General features: G+C 36.8%; 1 protein-coding gene across 4 annotated transcripts in view; it reads right to left on the minus strand.

The window, feature by feature from the left end:
- The window catches only part of KIAA0586 (KIAA0586 ortholog), a 149,926-nt gene that overhangs the window by 104,637 nt on the left and 23,882 nt on the right, over positions 1-21,407 (minus strand). For 2 of the 4 annotated variants that reach the window (XM_011989578.1, XM_011989576.1), the window contains 9 exons: positions 17,249-17,423; positions 15,923-16,144; positions 11,683-11,836; positions 9,379-9,546; positions 6,898-7,021; positions 3,578-3,686; positions 2,416-2,636; positions 1,862-1,934; positions 342-569 (listed from right to left, as the gene is read on the minus strand). In XM_011989578.1, coding sequence (XP_011844968.1) covers positions 342-569; positions 1,862-1,934; positions 2,416-2,636; positions 3,578-3,686; positions 6,898-7,021; positions 9,379-9,546; positions 11,683-11,836; positions 15,923-16,144; positions 17,249-17,423 — 1,474 coding nt within the window. Of the gene's footprint in view, positions 1-341; positions 570-1,861; positions 1,935-2,415; positions 2,637-3,577; positions 3,687-6,897; positions 7,022-9,378; positions 9,547-11,682; positions 11,837-15,922; positions 16,145-17,248; positions 17,424-20,311; positions 20,411-21,407 lie in introns of those variants that run through there. The other 2 variants (XM_011989579.1, XM_011989577.1) reach the window with 2 other exon arrangements.

The following is a 21,407-nucleotide window of genomic DNA, read 5'->3' on the forward strand; positions in this document are numbered from 1 at the left end:
ACACACACACACACACACAAATGAAACACAATTTTGGGTACCATAAACTAGAGAATCTACTTTTTGGACTAGATGATCTCTAGATATACCTTTATACTTGCTATAACTACAAAATGATGATGTCAGGGTGTGAGATCTCAGAAGAAAGGAACTATCTATTTTGTTCAGTGCTTTTCACATTATAAATCCAAAACCCTAAATATCAATAGTGTAAAGATACTTACATTTGTATAGTTCTTCATGTTTTTAAAACACCTTTAACATTCGCTTCATTATTTCTCTCTTAAAGGAAATGATCGATTACAACACAATTATGTTAAAAGAATAGATTAGGATCTTACTTCCTTTCTCTCTTTCTGTAAACTTGAAGTAGGCATGCCCCTTGTAGGTAGATTTCTAAAATGCTCTTCTATTTGCTTTTGAGAATGTTTTCTTGGAATTACAGATTTGTTTACAGTTTTATCTTGTGTGTTGGTTCTAATATCTTTAGTCATATTCTGACCTTTCTTGGTTCTCTGATTCTTCTGATCAAATCTTTTTTGTTCATAATCTGTTCTTGACAGTTCATCCTTAACATAACCAAAGTTAAAATTACTTAAAATATATACAAATAGTAATGCTTTCACATCAGAAACTATTAGAATTTATTTTTTGCTGTTATATAAATACAGTTTAGCAGTTTTAAATGTGTTAAAAATAAAGGATATTGGCTTTATTGGATACATAAAAATAAAAATTCTCTGGAAAAATAAACAAAACCCTAAAAATACTAGTATCTTTTGGAGCAGGGAATGGAAATAATAGAAGGGTTGCAGGGGTAGGAGGACAACTTTGCATGACAAACCTTTTTACACTTTTTGATGATTGAACCATATGAATTTTGCTAACAGTTTAAAAAATTAAAAATACGTTTCAAAAAAGGCAAACAATTTTGTAACAAAACTCTGAGATAAATATAAATTAAAATTATGTGAAAGTTTAAACAAATACATTTTACATGGGATTCGTGGCAAAAGAGTAAGATATATTGCCAGTTAGCTGTAGAGTGCAAACTAGACTCCAAATCTTCTGACTCTTAGTTCAACTTTTTTGTGTGTACCACATAGTACCTAAAATAAATTTTTCGTAAGTTCATTAGAAGTAGATATTTTTAAACAAAAAGTTTTAAAATATATTTCTGTGTTTATTGCTGTGGAAACAGTACTGATACTTCACCTTGCTACCTTTGTAAGTAGCACATAAGCTCATCTACAGTCAAAACAACACACCTTGCACCCCAGGACATAATAACAGCTTAGCCTGTCTAGTTCTGCGCACTCAAATATAAAAAAATTTTAAATTTCCTTTACATTATGGACCCTCTAAGAAAGATAACTCCCAGACTTTTTCAATGCGGATATTTGAAGATGTACCATGCCCATTGTGGATGTGAGAAAGAGGCTGTTTTTCCATCTGGTATTGACTTCTGTAAACTTAGTACATCTAGTTGTTTTTTTCCTCTTTGTATTACTCTGGTATTTTTACTTTGCCAGGCCAATGCTTCTAAATCTGTTGTTTTCAAATATCTTTGAAAGTATAATTCTTTTTCCAAACACTTTTGCTAAATTTTCTTTCAGATTATTCACGTTTTAGTTTTTGTCCAACAATTTGCCAAATAAGAGCCAGAATATAACTGGAGATAATGTACTTGTTAAACAAAGCTAAACTTATTACTAAGTAAATATAAAGAGTGACAGTGAAATTAAAAATAAGTAGATTTTTATATAAGAAATATTTTGAGAACAAATGTAATGCCTACAAATTGGAATCAATATTATCTTCTCAGAATTCACTTAATTTTCAGTTTTTTTCCAAGACATACCTGAATTTCCGCAGAAATAGTTTTAATCCATTCATCCACTGTCTTTCTGATCCTAATTTTCTCTGACATCTCTCTACGAAAGAGAAAAAGGAATTTTCTTAAATTAGCACTTACTGTCCTGAGCAGGACTTGGATCAGATCTAACTCTTATGTAGTTGTGAACCTGCTATCCTAATATCCTTCATCTGAAAAGGAAAGGATATTAGGATAGTAGGATGGGGGCCCAATATCCTTTATCTGAAAAGGAAAAACCAATGGTATTAGTTTTCATCAAACATTTGAAGGATAAATGTTTGAAAAGCACATGTGGACCCAAGAAGATATGTACCAAAGAAAGAAAAAATTAAAAGAAAAATTTCCACCAGAAAAAAGTAGTACCACCATATATATATTCAAATTCCAACTTTATAATAAGTTCCACATCTTCAAAGGCAATAAAGAACCTTTTAAAAATATTAAAACATATTAAGGAAAATAAAGTGCTTAGAAAAAAATTGTGAAGAAAGCAGAACTGGCAGACTCATAAACAGCCTTGGCTGCCAACATCCTCTTACCTGTTGGTAGATAAAGCATTGATAAGCGAATACATGGCAGCTCCATCTTTTGCACAAATAATAGCTTCCAGGTTTTCTTCAAGTACTTTTTTATTGTTTTGTACTCCTCTCAAAATCTTCTCAGCATCTTTCAGTATAGATCGTGTTGTATTGGTTGTGTGAAGCTTAACAGAATTCTGTGGAAGATCTGGAAGCTTCAACATACTCAGAGATTCTTTTGGCTTAAAAGAAAAAAAGACCAGAAAGTTACTAAACTCACATTGATTCCTTTAATCAAAACAACAGCTATCACTATTGTTGAGGCCATACATTATACCAATATATACGAAGGACTCAATTTGTCAAACTGAAGACTTACAAAATACTTGGCAATCAAAGCGTTTTTCCTCCATTTAGAAATATTAATATGGGCCAGGCGTGGTGGCTCACGCCTGTAATCCCAACACTTTTGGGAGGCCAAGCCTCCTCAGGTGGATCACCTGAGGTCAGGAGTTTGAGACCAGCCTGGCCAACATGGTGAAACCCTGTCTCTACTAAAAATACAAAAATTAGCCGGGTGTGGTGGCACATGCTTGTAATCCCAGCTGCTCAGGAGGCTGAGGCAGAAGAAGTGCTTGAACCCGGGAGGTGGAGGTTGCAGTAAGCCGAGATTGCACCATTGCACTCCAGTCTGGGCAACAGAGTGAGACTCTGTCTCAACAACAACAACAAACTAATGTGAGTGTTAAGTAAAATAGAGGTGGGAAATCCATAGCAGTGCTAAGCAGTCCAGCGACCAATAATAATTTCTCTCTCTGCTGAAGAAAGCTAAAATAAAATAAAAGCAAGTTGGCTCTTTATGTATGGAAGGTAGGGCAGACACTGTGGATTGGATAAATAATGTCTATTCATTCACAGGTCTCTTTTCCCCTTCCTCCCTTTCCAACAGAAGCTGGGAAGCCAGAGGTGGCTATATGACTCAGTCCTGGTCAAGGAGCGATAAGCAGAAATCACTTGGTGAAGGCCTCTGGAAATACTTTATAAATGGAACAGACATGGCTGACATGTCTTTTTCAGTGCTTTTTCTTCATTCTTCCTCCTAATTTCTATCTTTATAACTTTTTTATTCCTTTATAATTTTTATCTTAACTAATCATCAATTTTAAGACCATTCCCATTTTACCTGGACCATGCTATTTGTTTCTTTCTCCTTTTGGCCAACGTCATGAAGAACATCATCAGACTTCTGCAGAGTCACTTTAGTTGTTCCTAGCTCTTCACAGGAAGGAAATCTTTGAGAAGGTAGAGTTTCAACGCTATAGAAGATTTTTTTAAAAAGTTTCCTAAATTGTTGTAAATTCAGTAAACATTTCATTAAACAAATTTTTGATACAGTCTTAGCTATAGATTACTGGTATCCTATTAAAAAATTGAACCATGGAATTAATCAGTTACGTGATTAAACAAATGAAACAGAAAATCACAAGAGACAAAATGATCTAACCAGAAAAGTTTAGACATAGCAGAAAAGGAACAGGAAAAGGTTATGCTTTCAAGAAGCTAACATCCAGAAGCACTTCCAGATTGGTGAAGAACTTCTGAAAATCTGCTTCTCCATAAGCACAATGAGAACTCTAGCAAAAATCATCGAAATCAAGTTTTTCTAACCTCTGGAAATTAAACACTTGCAAGAACCTGAGGAGCATTTATTCAAGAAAAATGGCTGACTCTAGGCAAGAAGAGCAAGTTTTATGGAATTTATTTAACTTGCCTCATCTTCAGGACCCTATTCCTAACTCTGTGGTGGCCTTGAAAACCAACAGCCTCACAACCACTAAAGACAATAGAATGGTTTCAAGCTCTCCTAAAAGTCTCATTCATAGTATTTGTCTTTATTTGACCTGACTCAACTTTAGCGCAGTGAGAAACTATCCCCAGGGCATTTTTCCAAAACAGTGGCAACTGTTTAACATCTCAGCAGCCTGAGGTAGTGATACTGGTTGGGGCAAACAAGACTGTGGTCAACAGATGTTAAAAATCTAGGTAATAAGATGTCCATAGTGGAGTTTTGAAAAGCTCCAACATATTGCTAGGAATCTAGAAAGTCATGCCTTCTAGTCCACATACAGGGCTATGTACATGTCCAAGAGAGACCTGGAAGTTCCTAATCACTCACTTCTGGCTGACCTTGAGGCTCTGTGCAAGTAGGAAGTGAAAGGCTAAAACAGACTCATAATCTGCCAGGCACTGGAGGCATGCTCTAGCACATGTGTGTGTGCACGCGTGCATGCATGCATACACACACACACACACACACACTCCATGGCAAAGAGAGGGAGAGTTATCAGTTCAAGGCAGTTAAGGAAATCTCTTTCCAATCATTAGCAGACTAAGCTGACAAAACAGAGACTTCAGTGGGAGCACATGACAAAGAACACAGACTTCACAGAATTAGTCCAGGAAAGTCACTAAACAAACAGCAACAACAATAAACTCTGGGAGGTGAAAGAATCTAATTTCCAGAGCTGCCACACTGTATTATTTAAAATGCCCAGTTTTCAACAAAGATTTATGAGACATACAAAGAAACAGGAAAATAGAGCCCAAACACAGAAAAAAGCACAGTCAAAAGAAACCACTGTTGAGGAATCCCAGATATGAGACTTACTAGGCAAAGACTATAAATCAGCTATTACTAAAAGAAACCAGTTTTAAAATTAAAAGAAAGTATAAGAATGAAGTCTTGCCAAATATAGAATGATCAATAAAGACATAGAAAATATTTTTTAAAAGACAAACAGAAATTCTGCAGTTGAAAAATACAATAACCGAAATGTATAATTCACTAGAGGGGCTCAACACCATATTTGAGTTGGCAGAAGAAAGAATCAACAAACTTTAAGACAGGCTAATTGAGATTATCCAGTCTGAGAAATGGAAAGAAAAATGGATGAAGAAAAATTAACAGTCTTAGAGACCTGTGGGACACCATCAAGCACACCAACATACAACTCCTCATCAGAAACCATAGAGTCCAGAAGGCAGTCAGGTGACATATTCAAAATGCTGAAAGAAAAAGAACATCTACCAAAAATTCTACATGTAGCAAAACTATCCTTCAAAAGTGAAGGAGGGGACACCAGGGTGTGTGTGCAGAGAGGGATGACCATGTGAAGAGACAGCAAGAGGGAGGTCACCTGTAAGTCAAGAAGAAAGGCCTCAAAAGAAACCAACCCAGCTAGCACCTTGATCTTGAACTTCCAGCTTCCACAACTATGAGAAACCAAATGTCTGTTTAAACAACAAAAAAAAGTGAAAAAAAAATTAAGACAATACCAGATAAACAAAAACTGAGACAATTCACTGCTAACAGACCTACCCTATAAGAAATACTATCAGGAATCCTTCAGGGTGGAATAAAAGGACACCAGGCTAACCTGAATCCATAGGAAGAAATAGAGTACTGGTAAAGATGAACTATATAGGTGAATATAAAAGCTAGTATACATATTTTTGTTGGTATCTCTTTTCTTTTCCTATCTGATTTAAAAGACAGCTGCATCAAGTAATAATTATCAGACTACATAGATGAGCTTATAATGTATAAAGATGTAATTTGTATGATAATAATAGAAGAAAGAAAAGGAGAGGGAACGAGGCTTTACGGGAGCAAAGTTTCTGAATAATACTGAAATTAAATCACTATCAATCCAAATTAGATTGCTTTAAGTTAATATGTTAATTGTAATTCCTAGAGTGACCACTAAGAAAATAACTCAAAAAATAATAGTAAATGACAAAAGAATTAAAATGGTGCAACTAAAAAATGTCTAATACAAAAGAAGGCACTAAGGGAGGAACAGTGAACCTAAAAGACCTAAGGCATATAGAAAGCAACATGGTAGACATAAATCCTACCTTATCAGTGATTACATTAAATGTAAATAGACTGAAATTATACAATATCTCCATACAAAATTACTCAACATATGGCTCCTCTAGTTTTTATTACTGTAGTTTTCAAGATGTTGAAGATAAATATAATTATCATGGCCCAGATTTGATTTTTTAAAAACTTTTTATTCGGTAAAATTTCAAATATACACAAATATATAGAAAATACTAAAATGAACCTCATATACCCAATACTTAACTACAAAAATCATTAACTTTTGGTTGGCCTCATTTTATCTATACTCCCCAACCTACTTGCCCCTACCCTATATTGGATTATTTTTGAAACAAATCCTAGATATCGTTTAATCAGAAATGAATAATCTGCATACATTAGAAATTAATAATCTGCATTTTGAAAAAATGAGATATTCATTTCATAGCTATATTATAGAAAGGGGGAAGATATATTAGCATCAGAAAATAGTAATTAAATCTAAGTTAAATTTAAGAAGTAATGCTATAATTTATTAAAAGTCCCAAAGAAATGTAAAAAATCTGAACAAAGCTCTTTTCAATCTAGTTTTCATTCCAATCTCTTGTTTTCACCTGTTTGTCTTCTCAGGAGTCCATCCTATTTTTGACCTAGTTAGTGAGGTGGTATTTGATGATTCACTTTTTCTTGTCAAAGAATCATTATTATTCAAAATTTGTTCCAATAGTTTTACATTTCCTGAAATAGAAGAGATGTAGTATCATTTTCCAAATACTAATTCATTTATCTTGTATATAACATCTCATATATTCGTATTCTGGCCTAAGTTAGCTTCCTATGATGATTATCTACTCAATTTATAGCCTACAAGCCGGGCGTGGTGGCTCACGCCTGTAATCACAGCACTTTGGGAGGCTGAGGCGGGTGGGTCACCTGAGGTCAGGAGTTTGAGACCAGTCTGACTAACATGGAGAAACCCATCTCTACTAAAAATAGAAAAAATTAGCTGGGCGTGGTGGTGCGTGCCTGTAATCCCAGCTACTTGGGAGGCTGAGGCAGGAGAATTGCTTGAACCTGGGATGCGGAGGTTGCAGTGAGCCAAGATCGCGCCATCACACTCCAGCCTGGGCAACAAGAGCGAAACTCCATCTCAAAAAAAAAAAAAAAAAAAAAAAATTTATAGCCTACAATGTAGCCTACAATTTAGGCTATAAATACACTCATCAAATAAAACTAAATATTTATACCTCATAAAAACTATACCGCAACTAGGCGCAATGGCTCATGCCTGTAATCCCAGCATTCTGGGAGGCCGAGGCAGGAGGATTGCTTGAGGCCAGGAGTTTGAGACCAGCCTGGGCAACAAAGCAAGACTCTGTCTCTATAAAGAAAAATATATAAACAAGTAAGTAAAAGTTTGAATTAATAGAAAAACCCCTAAATTTATTTCCATCACAGAAAAAAGGAATTTGAGAAGTGTCATCATCACAAAGTCCAGCAAAATAGATGATTTTTATAAATTAGTAAAGAAGAGATTTATCTATTTCTTCAAAGTACCAATTAAGTGGATCTATCCTTTAGCCTTGTTTGTATGTAGTAAGACTACATAGTAATTTTTGGTGTGAGGTTGCCTTCTTTATTAAAGATTTTATTATTTTGTGACTTTCTTAAAACTCTTTAAATGTGCCTAAGACTTGCATGCATTTAAATGATTCCAAGAATAAAAGTGTTTAGTTTAATATTTCACTTACTTTTGTTAGAAGGGGTACATTTTAAGACTGTAATATACTATTTTCTTTTAATTTATTTCCATAGATTTTTGGGGAACAGGTGGTATTTGGTTACATAAGTAAGTTCTTTATTGGTGATTTGTGAGATTTTGGTGCACCCATATCTGAGCAGTATACACTGAACCCAATTTGTAGTCTTTTATCCCTCACCCCCTTCCCACCCTTTCCCCACAAGTCCCCAAAGTCCACTGTATCATTCCTATGGCTCTGCATTCTCATAGCTTAGCTCCCATTTATGAGTGAGAATATATGATGTTTGGTTAATACACGTCCCTTATAAAAGTTCCTGTTCTGTGTTAAAAAGTTCATATATGGCCGGGCACAGTGGCTCACACCTATAATCCCAGCACTTTGGGAGGCCAAGGCGGGCGGATCACAAGGTCAGGAGATCGAGGCCATGCTGGCTAACACGGTGAAACCCTGTCTCTACTAAAAATACAAAAAATTAGCCTGGTATGGTGACATGCGCCTGTAGTCCCAGCTACTCAGGAGGCTGAGGCAGGAGAACCGCTTGACCCTAGGAGGCGGAGGTTGCAGTAAGCCGAGATCGTGCCACTGCACACCAGGCTGGGTGACAGAGAGAGACTTCATCTCAAAAAAAGTTCATATATTAGCACTTTTTCCAAGTGAACATGGTAATAAATGTTGTTTCTCTATGTTTTATTATTGAAATTCACACCTAAAAACAGTATGAGGAAGCACACTCTAAAAATGATCAGCCTTACCTTCAGCAAAGCATTGTTTTTTGTTTATTAATAACAAAACTTGGCCAAGCGCAATGGCTCACGTCTGTAATCCCAGCACTTTGGGAGGCTGAGGTGGGCAGATGGCTTGAGCCCAGGAGTTTGTGACCAGTGTGGGAAACATAGTGAAACCCCATCTCTAAGAAAAATACAAAAATTAGCCTGGTGTGGTGGCGTGCACCTGTAGTCCCAGCTACTCAGGAGGCTGAAGTGGGAAGATCAATTGAGCCTGGGGAGGTAGAGGCTGCAGTGAGCCATGATCACACCATTGTACTCCAGTCTGGGTGACAGAGTGAGACCCTGTCTCACAAAAAATAAATAAAAATTAACAAAACTTGTTCATTAAAAGTTTAAGTAATAACCTGTAAGAGATAGAATAATTAATTATAAATGTATACCTCCAACTCCTTTCACGAGGAATCTAAAGAAGCTTGATTTTCCCAGCAAGTATCATTTAAAGTAAAATATTACAAATACAGATCCCACTTCAGTTTCTACTAGGCACAGAAAATCTCATGACAATTTCCTAATTTGGGATAGGTCTAGTAAAAGTCTGTATTACCTCTGTGACAGGACACTTCCATATTTTCTTTTTCTTCCAAAAGATTTTCCCTCTTTGATAGCTCATCATCCCTTGAAACAGGTACAGGAGCAAATCTGCGAGGTGCTGGTGTCTCCAAAGGAGATTTCTGTTTATCAAAACTCATATCTTCAACTTCTTTTAAAGATGCTTTAACAGAAAAATTTTTTAAAAATTAACTTGCTTTTAAAAAGCTCTAAAAATTATAGCATATTACTCTTCCCTATACTTTAAAAATAAAGCCAAAATTATAAATTATTAACAAGTGTAGAAAAATAACTTCACCCCCATTAAAAATCAAAAGAAATGAAGACTACAAACATTTTACACTTACATCTAGTAAATATGAATCTATATGATAATATTCAGAACTATTGAAGCAGTGATGAAACAGGAAGAGCCAGATACTTTTCATGGCAGTGAAAACTGATAAAGCATCTGGCAAAAAGTATAGGAAGAATTAAAGTTTTATATAATTTAACTTAGTAATCTTAATCTTGTGAAATTATTATAAGGAAATAACATAAAAGAAAATGTGCTTAAAATATGATGATGTTTTTTACAGTATTATTTATGAAGATGCAAACCTAAAAACTGTCTGAGTATCTGAAACAGGATAACGGTCAAGTAGACTGTGAAATAGTTATTCAATAGGCTACCCTTTAGTCATTACAAGTTAAAATTATGAAGACAACTATATAAAATATGGCAGATGTTTTTATGTACTAGTAAAAAAGCTGTATAAAATGCTACAGTTACAATTATGTAAACATGATATATGCCCAAGAAAAAGCATAGAAAAATTAAGTTTAATTTACTGAATTTTTAATTTACTCATTTCTTTTATTTGTTATTGTAACATATATACAAAGAAACAAATTCAATTTACAATCAATAGAATAGACACCTTTTTCATGAAAACTCGAGTTTAAGAAAAACAAAATTATAAGCAAGAAATTCTCTGGAATTGAGTTATGAAAAAAGTGTCCACTGCTATTGAAGGCACTCAGCTGGGTCATACTGAAACATGAGTTCTGGCCCTAGCTCTGACATCCTCCCTCTCAAGTCAGGTAACCTTGAGCAGGCAAGTCATACTATTCTATGCTTCATTGTCCTCTCTTCATAACTTAAAAAAGGACTCATATTACTTCACAACAGTTCTTTGTTGTTGTTGTTAACAATGAAGCACAGAATGGTATGACTTACCTTGAGCAGGCAAGTCATACCATTCTGTGCTTCATTGTCCTCTCTTCATAACTTAAAAATGGACTCATATTACTTCACAACAGTTCTTTGTTGTTGTTGTTTGCTTTTTTGTTTTTGAAACAGCGTCTTGCTCTGTCACCCAGGCTGGAGTGTAGTTGCATGACCACAGCTCACTGAAGCCTCAACCTCCTGGGCTCAGGCAATCCTCTGACCTCAGCCTCCGAAGTAACTAGGACTACAAGCATGTGCTACCACACCTGGCTAATTTTTTTATTTCTACTTTTAGAGACAGGATCTCACTATATTTCCCAGGTTGGTCTTGAACTCCTGGGCTCAAGTGATCCTCTCATCTTGGCCTCTCAATGTGCTGGGCACAACAGTTTTGTAAGGACCACTCATTTACTGCAAAATGTAAAGCACCTTATAAGCATGAGCAATCTTTAATGACTGTAATACAACAACGTTCTAACAAATCAAGTGTTGAAAATATTGTACTATATAGAGTTGTATATCATTAAAGGGATAGTCCCTCGATTTTCTTTAGTTCATTATTCAAATATCAATAACTTAGAAACACATTTATTCATTTATTTTAAATACTAAAGTTTTAACAAATAAGCTATGTATTCCCTTGTTAGGTAGTCGCTCTGACAGAATCAAGAAAGAGCAAATATGCAGTTTGTCAGAGAACAGGGGAACTGATTTATTTACAAGCATTTTTGTAGTAAACAAGTACATTTTTCCTAAATTTATAAGTGCTTCTGATAATTTATGAAGGTTATTAATTAAAACCACAGATAAGAACATAATCCATAATTTTAAAAAAATTCAAAATAACCTAAAAATTACTTGACGTAAAAAAAAGAACTCGTTTTATCTAAGACAAGGTAGCCTGAGAAAGAAAATTAAAAAAAAAAGAACATTAAAAAAAACACCAAATAGTTTTATAAAACAAAAACTCCTATAAATAAATTTTATAAAACAAAAACTCCTACTGCTCAGGAAATATGTTTTCAGTTTATGCAGCACAAAGAAAATTCATACCTGACATTTTTTATTCAGAGAACTACATATTTTTACCTTGTTTGGAAGCAAATGTGTTATATAAAGATGCATTACAGCTACCAAGATTAGGGTGTTCTGGTTTTACAGAATACTTTTCCACTGCTCTGGAGGAGGGCATACTAACAGGCTGAAAACTACTAGTCTTGAGTGCAGCACTAATAAAATGCGTCTAAAAGAAATAAGATTATTTCATTATTTTCAGATATCATTTGAAAGAGTTAGATGATAAAATACATTGAAATATTAGAGTTAAACATAATTTACTACATGTAATAAACAATGAAAAAATATATATTACATTGCAACTATCCACTATAGTAGCAGCAGCGATGCCATTGGCAAGATGTAGAATCACAAAGATGTGACTAAGCCTGACTCTGCTGTGTGACCTTAATCATTTTCCCTAACCATTCTAAACCTCAGTGTTGTTCTTTCTACCTTAGACATGGCTAAGGGGCCACTACAGCTGGCTAAGAGAAGACCAGGAAGGAGAGGCCCTTGCCCTAAACCTCTACTTGAATCAGAGAATTTTAAACCAAAACATCCTATCTTCTATATCCTAAATGGTAGGATTTTGTTCGAGGTCAAGGTTTGAAAATCATTGATAGTGAGTACTCAAATAAATATCCGTGCTTAGCAGCAGCAATAAAATATGTGTTTGTATATTAATGGAAACTACACTGACAACACAGTTTTCAGCACTATTTATTAAAATACCTGAAATGGGGCCAGGCACAGTGGCTCACGCCTGTAATCTCAGCACTTTGGGAGGCCAAGGCAAGTGGATCACCTGAGGTCAGGAGTTCCACCCGTCTCTCCTAAAAATACAAAAATTAGCTGAGCTGGTGGCGGGAGCCTGTAATCCCAGCTACCTAGGAGGCTGAGGCATGAGAATCACTTGAACCCGGGACACAGAGGTGACAGTGAGCCGAGATGGTGCCACTACACTCCAGCCTAGGTGACAGAGCGGGACTCTATCTCAAAAATAAAATAAAATATCTAAAATAAGCAAGTATCTTAACTAATAAAACTGGTTTCAAAAGAGAGGGTTTTATTGTTTTAATTTTTGTGGGTACATAGTAGGTATATATATTTATGGAGGACATGAAATATTTTGATACAGGCATGCAATGAGTAATAATCAAAACAGAATTTTATGCCAGGCCAAGAAAAACTTAAAAAGATTCATAGTTCTACAGAATTTCTAAAAGTGTGTTGAGATCCCTCTACATAAAACAGATGAAACAGACTCAACTAATTTCATTTCATTAAGCATTTACTGAACAACTAATATATCTAGTATGTAACCAAAACTTCAACTCTCTCTGTAATTATAAGCTTTATAAGTAAGACATCTAAATTAGCAAAGATTCCATTCTTCTAAAATTAGAAAGTCATTAAGTTATAGATTTAGTTATGGAAGGACAGATGATGGCAGATAAGTACTTAGGACCAGTAGGAGTCTCTCCTTAAGGAATAAATGTGCTTTTCAAATGTGTCATCTCGTTTTATCCTGAACAACAGAAAACATTTTCTAGGTAAAGAAATTGAGGCTTAAAATAGTAAAGTTATCTATAAACCAACAGATTTATAGACTCATTCCTGGTCTCTCACTAGATAATTTGCTGCATACTCAATTTTAGTCATGCAGGGAGTACTTACTAAACTTTACTTGGTATGCATATAATCATTCCAATAAAATATTATCTTTGACCACATGAAAAGCTCAAGATAAACCGTGTTAAGTCTTGAAAATTATAGCAAATTAATGTCTACTTTATGATGATATATTAAGTATAATAAACTTATTTTAGTACATTCTTCTGAATTTTTGTCTTAACAAAAAATATGTAATTTAGAAAATCATTAACAGACATATACACATATGTATAGATATACATGTATATAGATATACAATATATATATATTCGTCGCTGTTGTTGTTGTTGTTAAGACAGAGTCTCACTCTGTCACCCAGGCTGGAGTACAGTGGCACAATCTCAACTCACTGCAACCTCCGCCTTCCGGGTTCAAGTGATTCTCCTGCCTCAGCCTCCTGAGTAGCTGGGACTACAGGCATGTGCCACCACGCCCAGCTAATTTTTTGTATCTTTGGTAGAGACAAGGTTTCACCATGTTGGCCACGCTGGTCTTGAACTCCTGACCTCAAGTGATCCACCCACCTCAGCCGCCCAAAGTGCTGGGATTATAGGGATGAGCCACCGTGCCCGGCCTGAATGTTATATTTTAATTTTTTAAAGTTTTTAAATTGCACAGTAGGCCAGGCGCGGTGACTCACGCCTGTAATCCCAGCACTTTGGGAGGCCAAGGCAGGCAGATCGCCTGAGGTCAGGAGTTTGAGACCAACCTGGCCAATATGGTGAAACCCCATCTCTACTACAAATATAGAAAGTTAGCTGGGCATGGTGGTGGGCATCTGTAATCCCAGCTATTCAGGAGGCTGAGGCAAGAGAATCGCTTGAATCTGGGAGGTGGAGGTTGCAATGAACTGAGATCTCACCATTGTACTCCAGCTTGGGCGACAAGAGCGAAACTCCATCTCAAAAAAAAAAAAGAAATTTCATATTAATTAGAAAAAAAAGTAAATTAAAACCAACGCATTTACAATGCTGATCATTCCCTCACTCACTCAAAAAAAAAAAAAAAAAAAAGTTTACTGAGTGCTAAGTAGTGTTCTAGGAATTAGAAATTCCAAAATAGGCTGAGCATGGTGGCTCACGTCCATAATTCCAGCACTATGGGAGGCCAAGATGGGTCGATCACTTGAGGCCAGTGGTCTGGCCAACACAGTAAAAACCTGTTTCTACTGAAAATACAAAAATTAGCTGGGTGTGGTGGCACAGGCCGGCAATCCCAGCTACTCGGGAAGCTGAAACATGAAAATCACTGAACCTGGGAGGTGGAGGTTGCAGTGAGCCGAAATCACACCACTGCACTCCAGCCTGGGCGACAGAGTTAGACTCCGTCTCAAAAAAAAGAAAAAGAAAAAAAAAGAAATTCCAAAATAAATACGAAAGATGCTATCAGCTCCTTGTGAGGATAATGCTTTTTATAATAGCCCAGTGCCTTATTCTCAAAAGGCATTAAAAAATGTTCATTATTTTAATTAATTAAATGCAAAAGCAAATATGTACACCAGGTAGTTCTTATCCAAGGGTGTGCATCAGAATCATTATGAAGCTTTCAATGATTGCCAGGCACTACCTCAGAATCACCGGCTCAAAATCTCTGAAAGGCCTAAGTGTGTGTGCTTGTGAATGTGTATATGTGTGTGTGCGCGCGTGTGTGTGTCTATGTATGTGTGTATATACACAATTTTTTTTTTTTGAAATAGGGTCTCACTCTGTCATCTGGGATGAAGTGCAGGTATATTATCATAGTTCACTGTAACCGCAAACTCCTGGACTCACGGTCTCCTGCAGTCTCAGCCTCTCAAGTATCTGGGACTACAGGCACATGCCACCATGCCAGGCTAAATTTTTTTTTTTTTTTTAAGAGATGAGGTTTTGCTACATTAACCAGGCTGATCTTGGACTCTTGGCCTCAAGCTATCCTCTCAGCTTGGCCTGCCAAGATCCCAAGCACAAATATTTTTATAAAGCTGTTCAAGTAATTCTAGTACACATTTCCAGACTAAAAACTGCTGATGTAAACCAATAGTTGCAATGTGATATAAGCACTTAAAAATGTGGCTGTGCATGGCAGCTCATGCATGTAACACTAGCACTTTGGGAGGCCGAGGAAGGCAGATCACTTGAGGTCAGAAGTTCGAGACCAGCCTGAACTACATGGTTAAACCCCACCTTTACTAAAAATACAAAAATTAGCTGGGCGTGGTGGTGTGCGCCTGTAATCCCAGCTACATGGGAGGCTGAGGCAGGAGAATCTCTTGAAACCAGTTGAGTGGAGACTGTACCACTGTACTTCAGCCTGGGCAACCATAGCAAGATTCTCTCTCAAAAAATAAATAAAAATAAAAAATAAAAATGATATGAACAAAAATAGTGTAAAAGGAGGAAAAGCCAACTAGAGGGAGAGGTCTCACACAACTAGTAACATTTGAGATATAAAATGCAGAGTTACCCACATTACAGGAGAAGAAAGATAAGCAAATCATGATTTCATAACTAAAACTGTTACAATCTAATGAGCTACTGCAATTATCAATGAATATTAGCTGAGAGAGCCAAATGATAAAAGATTATGGAATCTGTACTGGCTTTATTACAGATACCTGAATATCTATTTGTTGTTGTTGTAATTTTTCAAGATGCCTTATGTGCTGCTCCATAAACACATTCATTTGCTTTTCATGATCATGACAATGTAGTTTCTCTTGTTTACTCTGAATGCTTGTTTGCTGCTCTGTAACACGTTGCAGGTGTTTATCAGTCTCCTGTAATTTACTAAGTAATTCTGTAACAGAATTGACTTTTGCTTCCAAATCACTCTGCACCTAAAACAATAAAAGTATTTTCAAAAATTCACATTATAGGATACCAAAAATATGTCTAATTACTAGAAATGTTATTTAAATCAATTGGCATTGAGAAGTGATCAAATTTGAGCTTATACTCACTAAATGTCTAATGATTTAATGCCTTTATTTTTAGTGTCACAGAAATGAAAGGCAGATGATAGCTATCCTTAGGTAAATGTTCCCTCTCAAAAAATAAATAAATAAATAAATAAATAAATAAATAAATAAATAAATAGGCCAGGAGCGGTGGCTCACGCCTGTAATCCCAGCACTTTGGGAGGCTGAGGCGGGTGGATCATGAGGTCAGGAGATCTAGACGATCCTGACCAACACGGTGAAACCCCGTCTCCACTTAAATACAAAATTAGCCAGGCATGGTGGCGCATGCCCTGTAATCCCAGCTACTCAGGAGGCTGAGGCAGAGGAATCACTTGAACCTGGGAGGCGGAGGTTGCAGTGAGCCGAGATCGCACCACTGCACTTCAGCTTGGGCAACAGAGCGAGACTCTGTCTCAAACAAATCTGCCACAAAGAATTTTATGATGCCTAAAACAAGATACTTAAATGGAAATTAAAAAGAAGAAAACAGAAAAGCAAAGTAGCTTTTGATACTTTACTAACTTAAGGCTGAGTTAGGTCAGCAGCCTTGAGTTCTAGTTTTGGCTCTGTCAGTTACTCGTTCCAGACCTACCTGCCTACTCTGACCTGTTTCTCTGCTTCCCCATTTACAAAGTGACAGCTAAGGCATAGATTATCTCTAAGGTTCCTAAGGTTCCTCTAGCTCTCAAATAAGAATAACCGATTATCCAGGTTGCCAGGACCAAGGTGTTTCCCAGGATGTAGGACTCTCAGTGCTAAAACTGGGGAAGTTCTGAATTCGCTAGTGCCATCACAGTATTAGAGGGTAACTTTCACAATTCCTGAGAAGTAACACACAACCACAAATGGGAAAATGTTTTCAAATTGAGAGCAACAATGTTGCTAGTCTATAATTATATACAACCATTTATATAATCAGTTCTTAATAAGTACTTCTATATTTCACAAAGTAGTTATGAATATCTGGGAAGAAAAATATACCTTTATCAATGGAGCTGCGGTTGCAATGGCAGCAGCAGTTGCTGCAGCCACAGTTGTAGCTGAATCAATTCCACTGGGTGAAATTCTGGTCTCCTGAGTAACAGCATCCTTCTCTATGCCTGCATCTTCTAACAGATGTACCTTTACTTCCTTAACAACAGGCATGCTTTGAGCTCTATAAACAAAAAAGCAATAAAAATGTATTCAGTAAACTACATTGAACCATTTCAAGAAATACTTAACAAATGATAATCTGCTAAAGGTGGTTTTGATTTTTTTTAAATTAAATCACCTATCAAACAAGGTCATTTGGTTAACAAAATTTATCAAGGTCCAGGTCACTAAGGGCTAAAGAAATAAGAAGATAATTCCTTGAAGGTAGCAATATTATTTTGGAAAATAAGAATTAAACATATGAAAAAGGTATAGCACAATTATAAAGATACATTATCAAGAAGTACAAGTTTAAAACACTCAGAAGGCTGGGCACGGTGGCTCACGCCTGTAATCCCAGGACTTTGGGAGGCCAAGGCGGGAGGATCACCAGGTCAGAAGTTAGAGACCAGCCTGGTTAACATGGTGAAACCCTGTCTTTATTAAAAATACAAAAATTAGCCGAGCGAGGTGGCATGTGCCTGAGTCCCAGCCACTCAGGAGGCTGAGGCAGGAGAATTGCTTGAACCCAGGAGGCGAAGGTTGCAGTGAGCCGGGATCGCACCACTGCACTCCAGCCTGGGTGACAGAGCGAGACTCCGTCTCAAAAAAAAAAAAAAAAAAACAACTCAGAAAAAGCTCCAAGAATTAAAGTACCAAGCTTTACTCCCAAAGGCAGACAACCCAAGAAACACTATGGTTTTCTTTTTTCTTTTATTATTTTTTTAAAGACTAGTCAAGTACAGTAGTGAGAAGGGGAGAAAAAGTGGAATAAGTTTGGTCTGGGCCGGGTGTGGTGGCTCAGGCCTATAATGCTAGCACTTTGGGAGGCCAAGGCAGGTGTATTGCTAGAGCTCAGGAGTTTGAGACTAGCCTAGGCAACATGGTGAAACCCCATCTCTACTAAAATACAAAAAATTGGCTGGGCATGGTGGTACATGCCTGTAATTCCAGCAACTCGGGAGGCTGAGGCAGAAGAATCGCTTGAACCCGGGCAGCGGAGGTTGCAGTGAGCCTAGATGGCACCACTGCACTCTAGCCTGGGTGACACAGCAAGACTCTGTCTCCAGAAAAATAAAATAAAAGTTTGGTCTATAACTTATTGTGAACAATCCATTAAGATAACGTATTACTTCCAGACAAGCTGCTGTGGTTTTTAAATTATTGATAATTTTATCCTCCAAATATTTATATAAGAATTACAAAATTATTGGCCAGGTGCAGTGATTGGCACCTGTTATCCCAGCACTTTGGGAGGCTGAGATGGGCAGATAGCTTAAGGCCAGGAGTTCAAGACCAGCCTGGGCAACATGGCAAAATCCTGTCCCTACAAAAAATACAAAAATTAGCCAGGCGTGGTGGCACACACCTGTAGTCCCAGTTACTCAGGAGGCTGAGGTGGGAGGATCTCATGAGCCTGAGGAGGTAGAGTGTGCAGTGAGTCGTGATCACTCCACTACACTCCAGCATGTGAGACAAAGTGAGACACTGTCTCAGAAGAAAAAAAAAATTACAAGAATTATAGCACTATTGATGTACACTTTGTGACTATTTTTTCTCCTAATTTATTGAGGTATAATTGAAAAAAATTGTATATATTTACAATGTGATATTTTGATATACGTATACATTGTAAAATGATTACAGTCAAGATACTAGCATATCCATCACCTCATATAATTATCTTTTTATGTGATAAGAACATTTAAGATTTACTGTCTTAGCAATTTTCAAGCATACAATTCATTATTATTAACCATAGTTACATGCTGTACAGTAGATCTCTAGAATGTATTAATCCTGTTTAAGAGAAATTGCACCTTTTGACCTCTATCTCCCACTTCCTCCCCACCCCCAGCCCCTGGCAACTACCATTCTACCTTCTGCTTCCATAAATCTGACTTTTTCAGATTCCACACGTAAATGAGAATATATGATATTCATCTTTCTGTGCCTGGCTTATTTCACTTAGCATAGTGTCTCCAAAAGGGATTGTTAACAATGCTGAAGAGAATTTTCTGAATTCTAGCTCTTTTAGATTTACTTAATAAATGTCACTCAGGCAGGTCGGGCACTCCCAGCACTTTGGGAGGCCAAGGCAGGTGGATCACCTGAGGTCAGGAGTTTGAGACCAGCCTGACCAACATGGTGAAACACTGTCTCTACTAAAAATACAAAAAATTAGCCAGGCATGATGGCGGGTGCCTGTAATACCAGCTACTCGGGAGACTGAGGCAGGAGAATCGCTTGAACCCAGGAGACAGAGGTTGCAGTGAGCAGAGATCGCACCATTGCATTCCAGCCTGGACAATAAGAAGCTCAGTCTAAGGAAAGGACAAGACAGGACAGGAAAGAGGGAGGGAGGGAAAGAGGAAGAAAGAGAGAGGGAGACAGAGAGAGAGAGAAAGAAGAGCAGAGCAGAGCAAAGCAAGACAGAAAGAAAGGAAGGTCACTCCATTTATTAAAATGTTCACAAAATACACTATTAAGAAGCCTGAATTAGCTGGGTGTAGTGCTACATGCCTGTAATCCTAGCACTGTGGGAGGCCAAGGCGGGAGGATTGCTTGAGCCCAGGAGTTCAAGACCAGCCTGGGCAATATGGCAAACCCCGTCTCTACAAAAAAAAAAAAAAAATCAAAAATTAAAAATAAAAAAAGACCCTGAAACAAAAACAAGTCCAGTAAATAGATACATATTTGCAATAAGGCATTTAATTAAATACTAAAAGAAAAAAGAAGGCTACTCAATTTGCTTGATATGTGGTCTCAAAGACAACAATGAAAGGAACCACTGACAAAACTGAAGAGTCCCTAAGAAAGCCTAAGCAAAATCGTTAGCAATATGTTCCATCTCCAGCTGCTGGACTTCCCCCTTGACTTTTAAAAGCATTACAGAACTATTAAACTTACTCCTCTTTGATATTTCCCCATTTCTACTAAGAATAACATTTTTCTCTCAGTCTCAAAATGTTGAAGTCACCTTGACTTCTCTACTTGCTTACCTTCTCATATCCAATTGAGTCATAAAGTGTTGTCAATTATTTCATCACAATTGCATGAAGAGTGTCACAGAATTATAGAGCTGGGAGAAACTTATAGGTCAACCATCCTAATTTCCTAATTTTATAGATGAAAAAATTGCAGTCCACAGAGGTCACAGGATATCCTAATTTCCTAATTTTACAGATGAAGAAATGGCAGTCCACAGAGGTAACAGGATTTACTTGATCATTGTCATAGAACTATTTATTAAGTGGTAGAGTTAGGGCCCAATTCCCAGAGGTCTTACCATGACACCAGAGCTTTTACTCTCAGTTTGGCACTCTTCTCTTCTCACTTTTCTCTCTCAACTGTAAAGTTTCATCATCCATTACTAACTATTCCATTCTTCCAGTTTCTACTTGCTTAGAAGCTTCCTACACATATGTCACCATTCAAAAATCTAAAATTATTCCTTAAAAACAACTGAATTGGCTAATTTCCTCTGTTTAGCTTTCCATACACAAGGCTGTCCTCACTAACTACACATACCATGTCACGCCCACAAGTAACTCCACACTTGTCCTCACTCTGCTCTCTCACCCTATTACATCCTTCTCCTCCTTTAAGGTGCAATGCAAGTATTACCTTCTTCAAGAAGTCTGTTCTTCTAACACTTCCTCTTGATCCCTCCCTTCATTAACTCCTTTTGCATTTACTACCTATCAATGGAGGCTTGCTACTCAGCCACCCCAGGGTTTACATATCTGTACGGGACAATTTAATAATATATTGAATGTAATTAATCACTAATTCCTCCGGGTTGGGAATGGTAGCGGGACTTCTTTCATAGCAAACAGCAACTAACAAAGGATTAGGTGTGTAGTAACTGCTCAATATATATATTTAACTGATTGAGGGGTAGAGTATGAAAATATAATTCAGGAATTCCTTATCTTTAAGGTTTCTGCCTGAAGTCTGAAAGTGACTTACCTTTGCCCAACAAGAGAAACAACATTATAAGGCT

Source organism: Mandrillus leucophaeus, unplaced genomic scaffold, assembly GCF_000951045.1.
Source record: "Mandrillus leucophaeus isolate KB7577 unplaced genomic scaffold, Mleu.le_1.0 Scaffold359, whole genome shotgun sequence".
Taxonomy (NCBI): Eukaryota; Metazoa; Chordata; class Mammalia; order Primates; family Cercopithecidae; genus Mandrillus; species Mandrillus leucophaeus.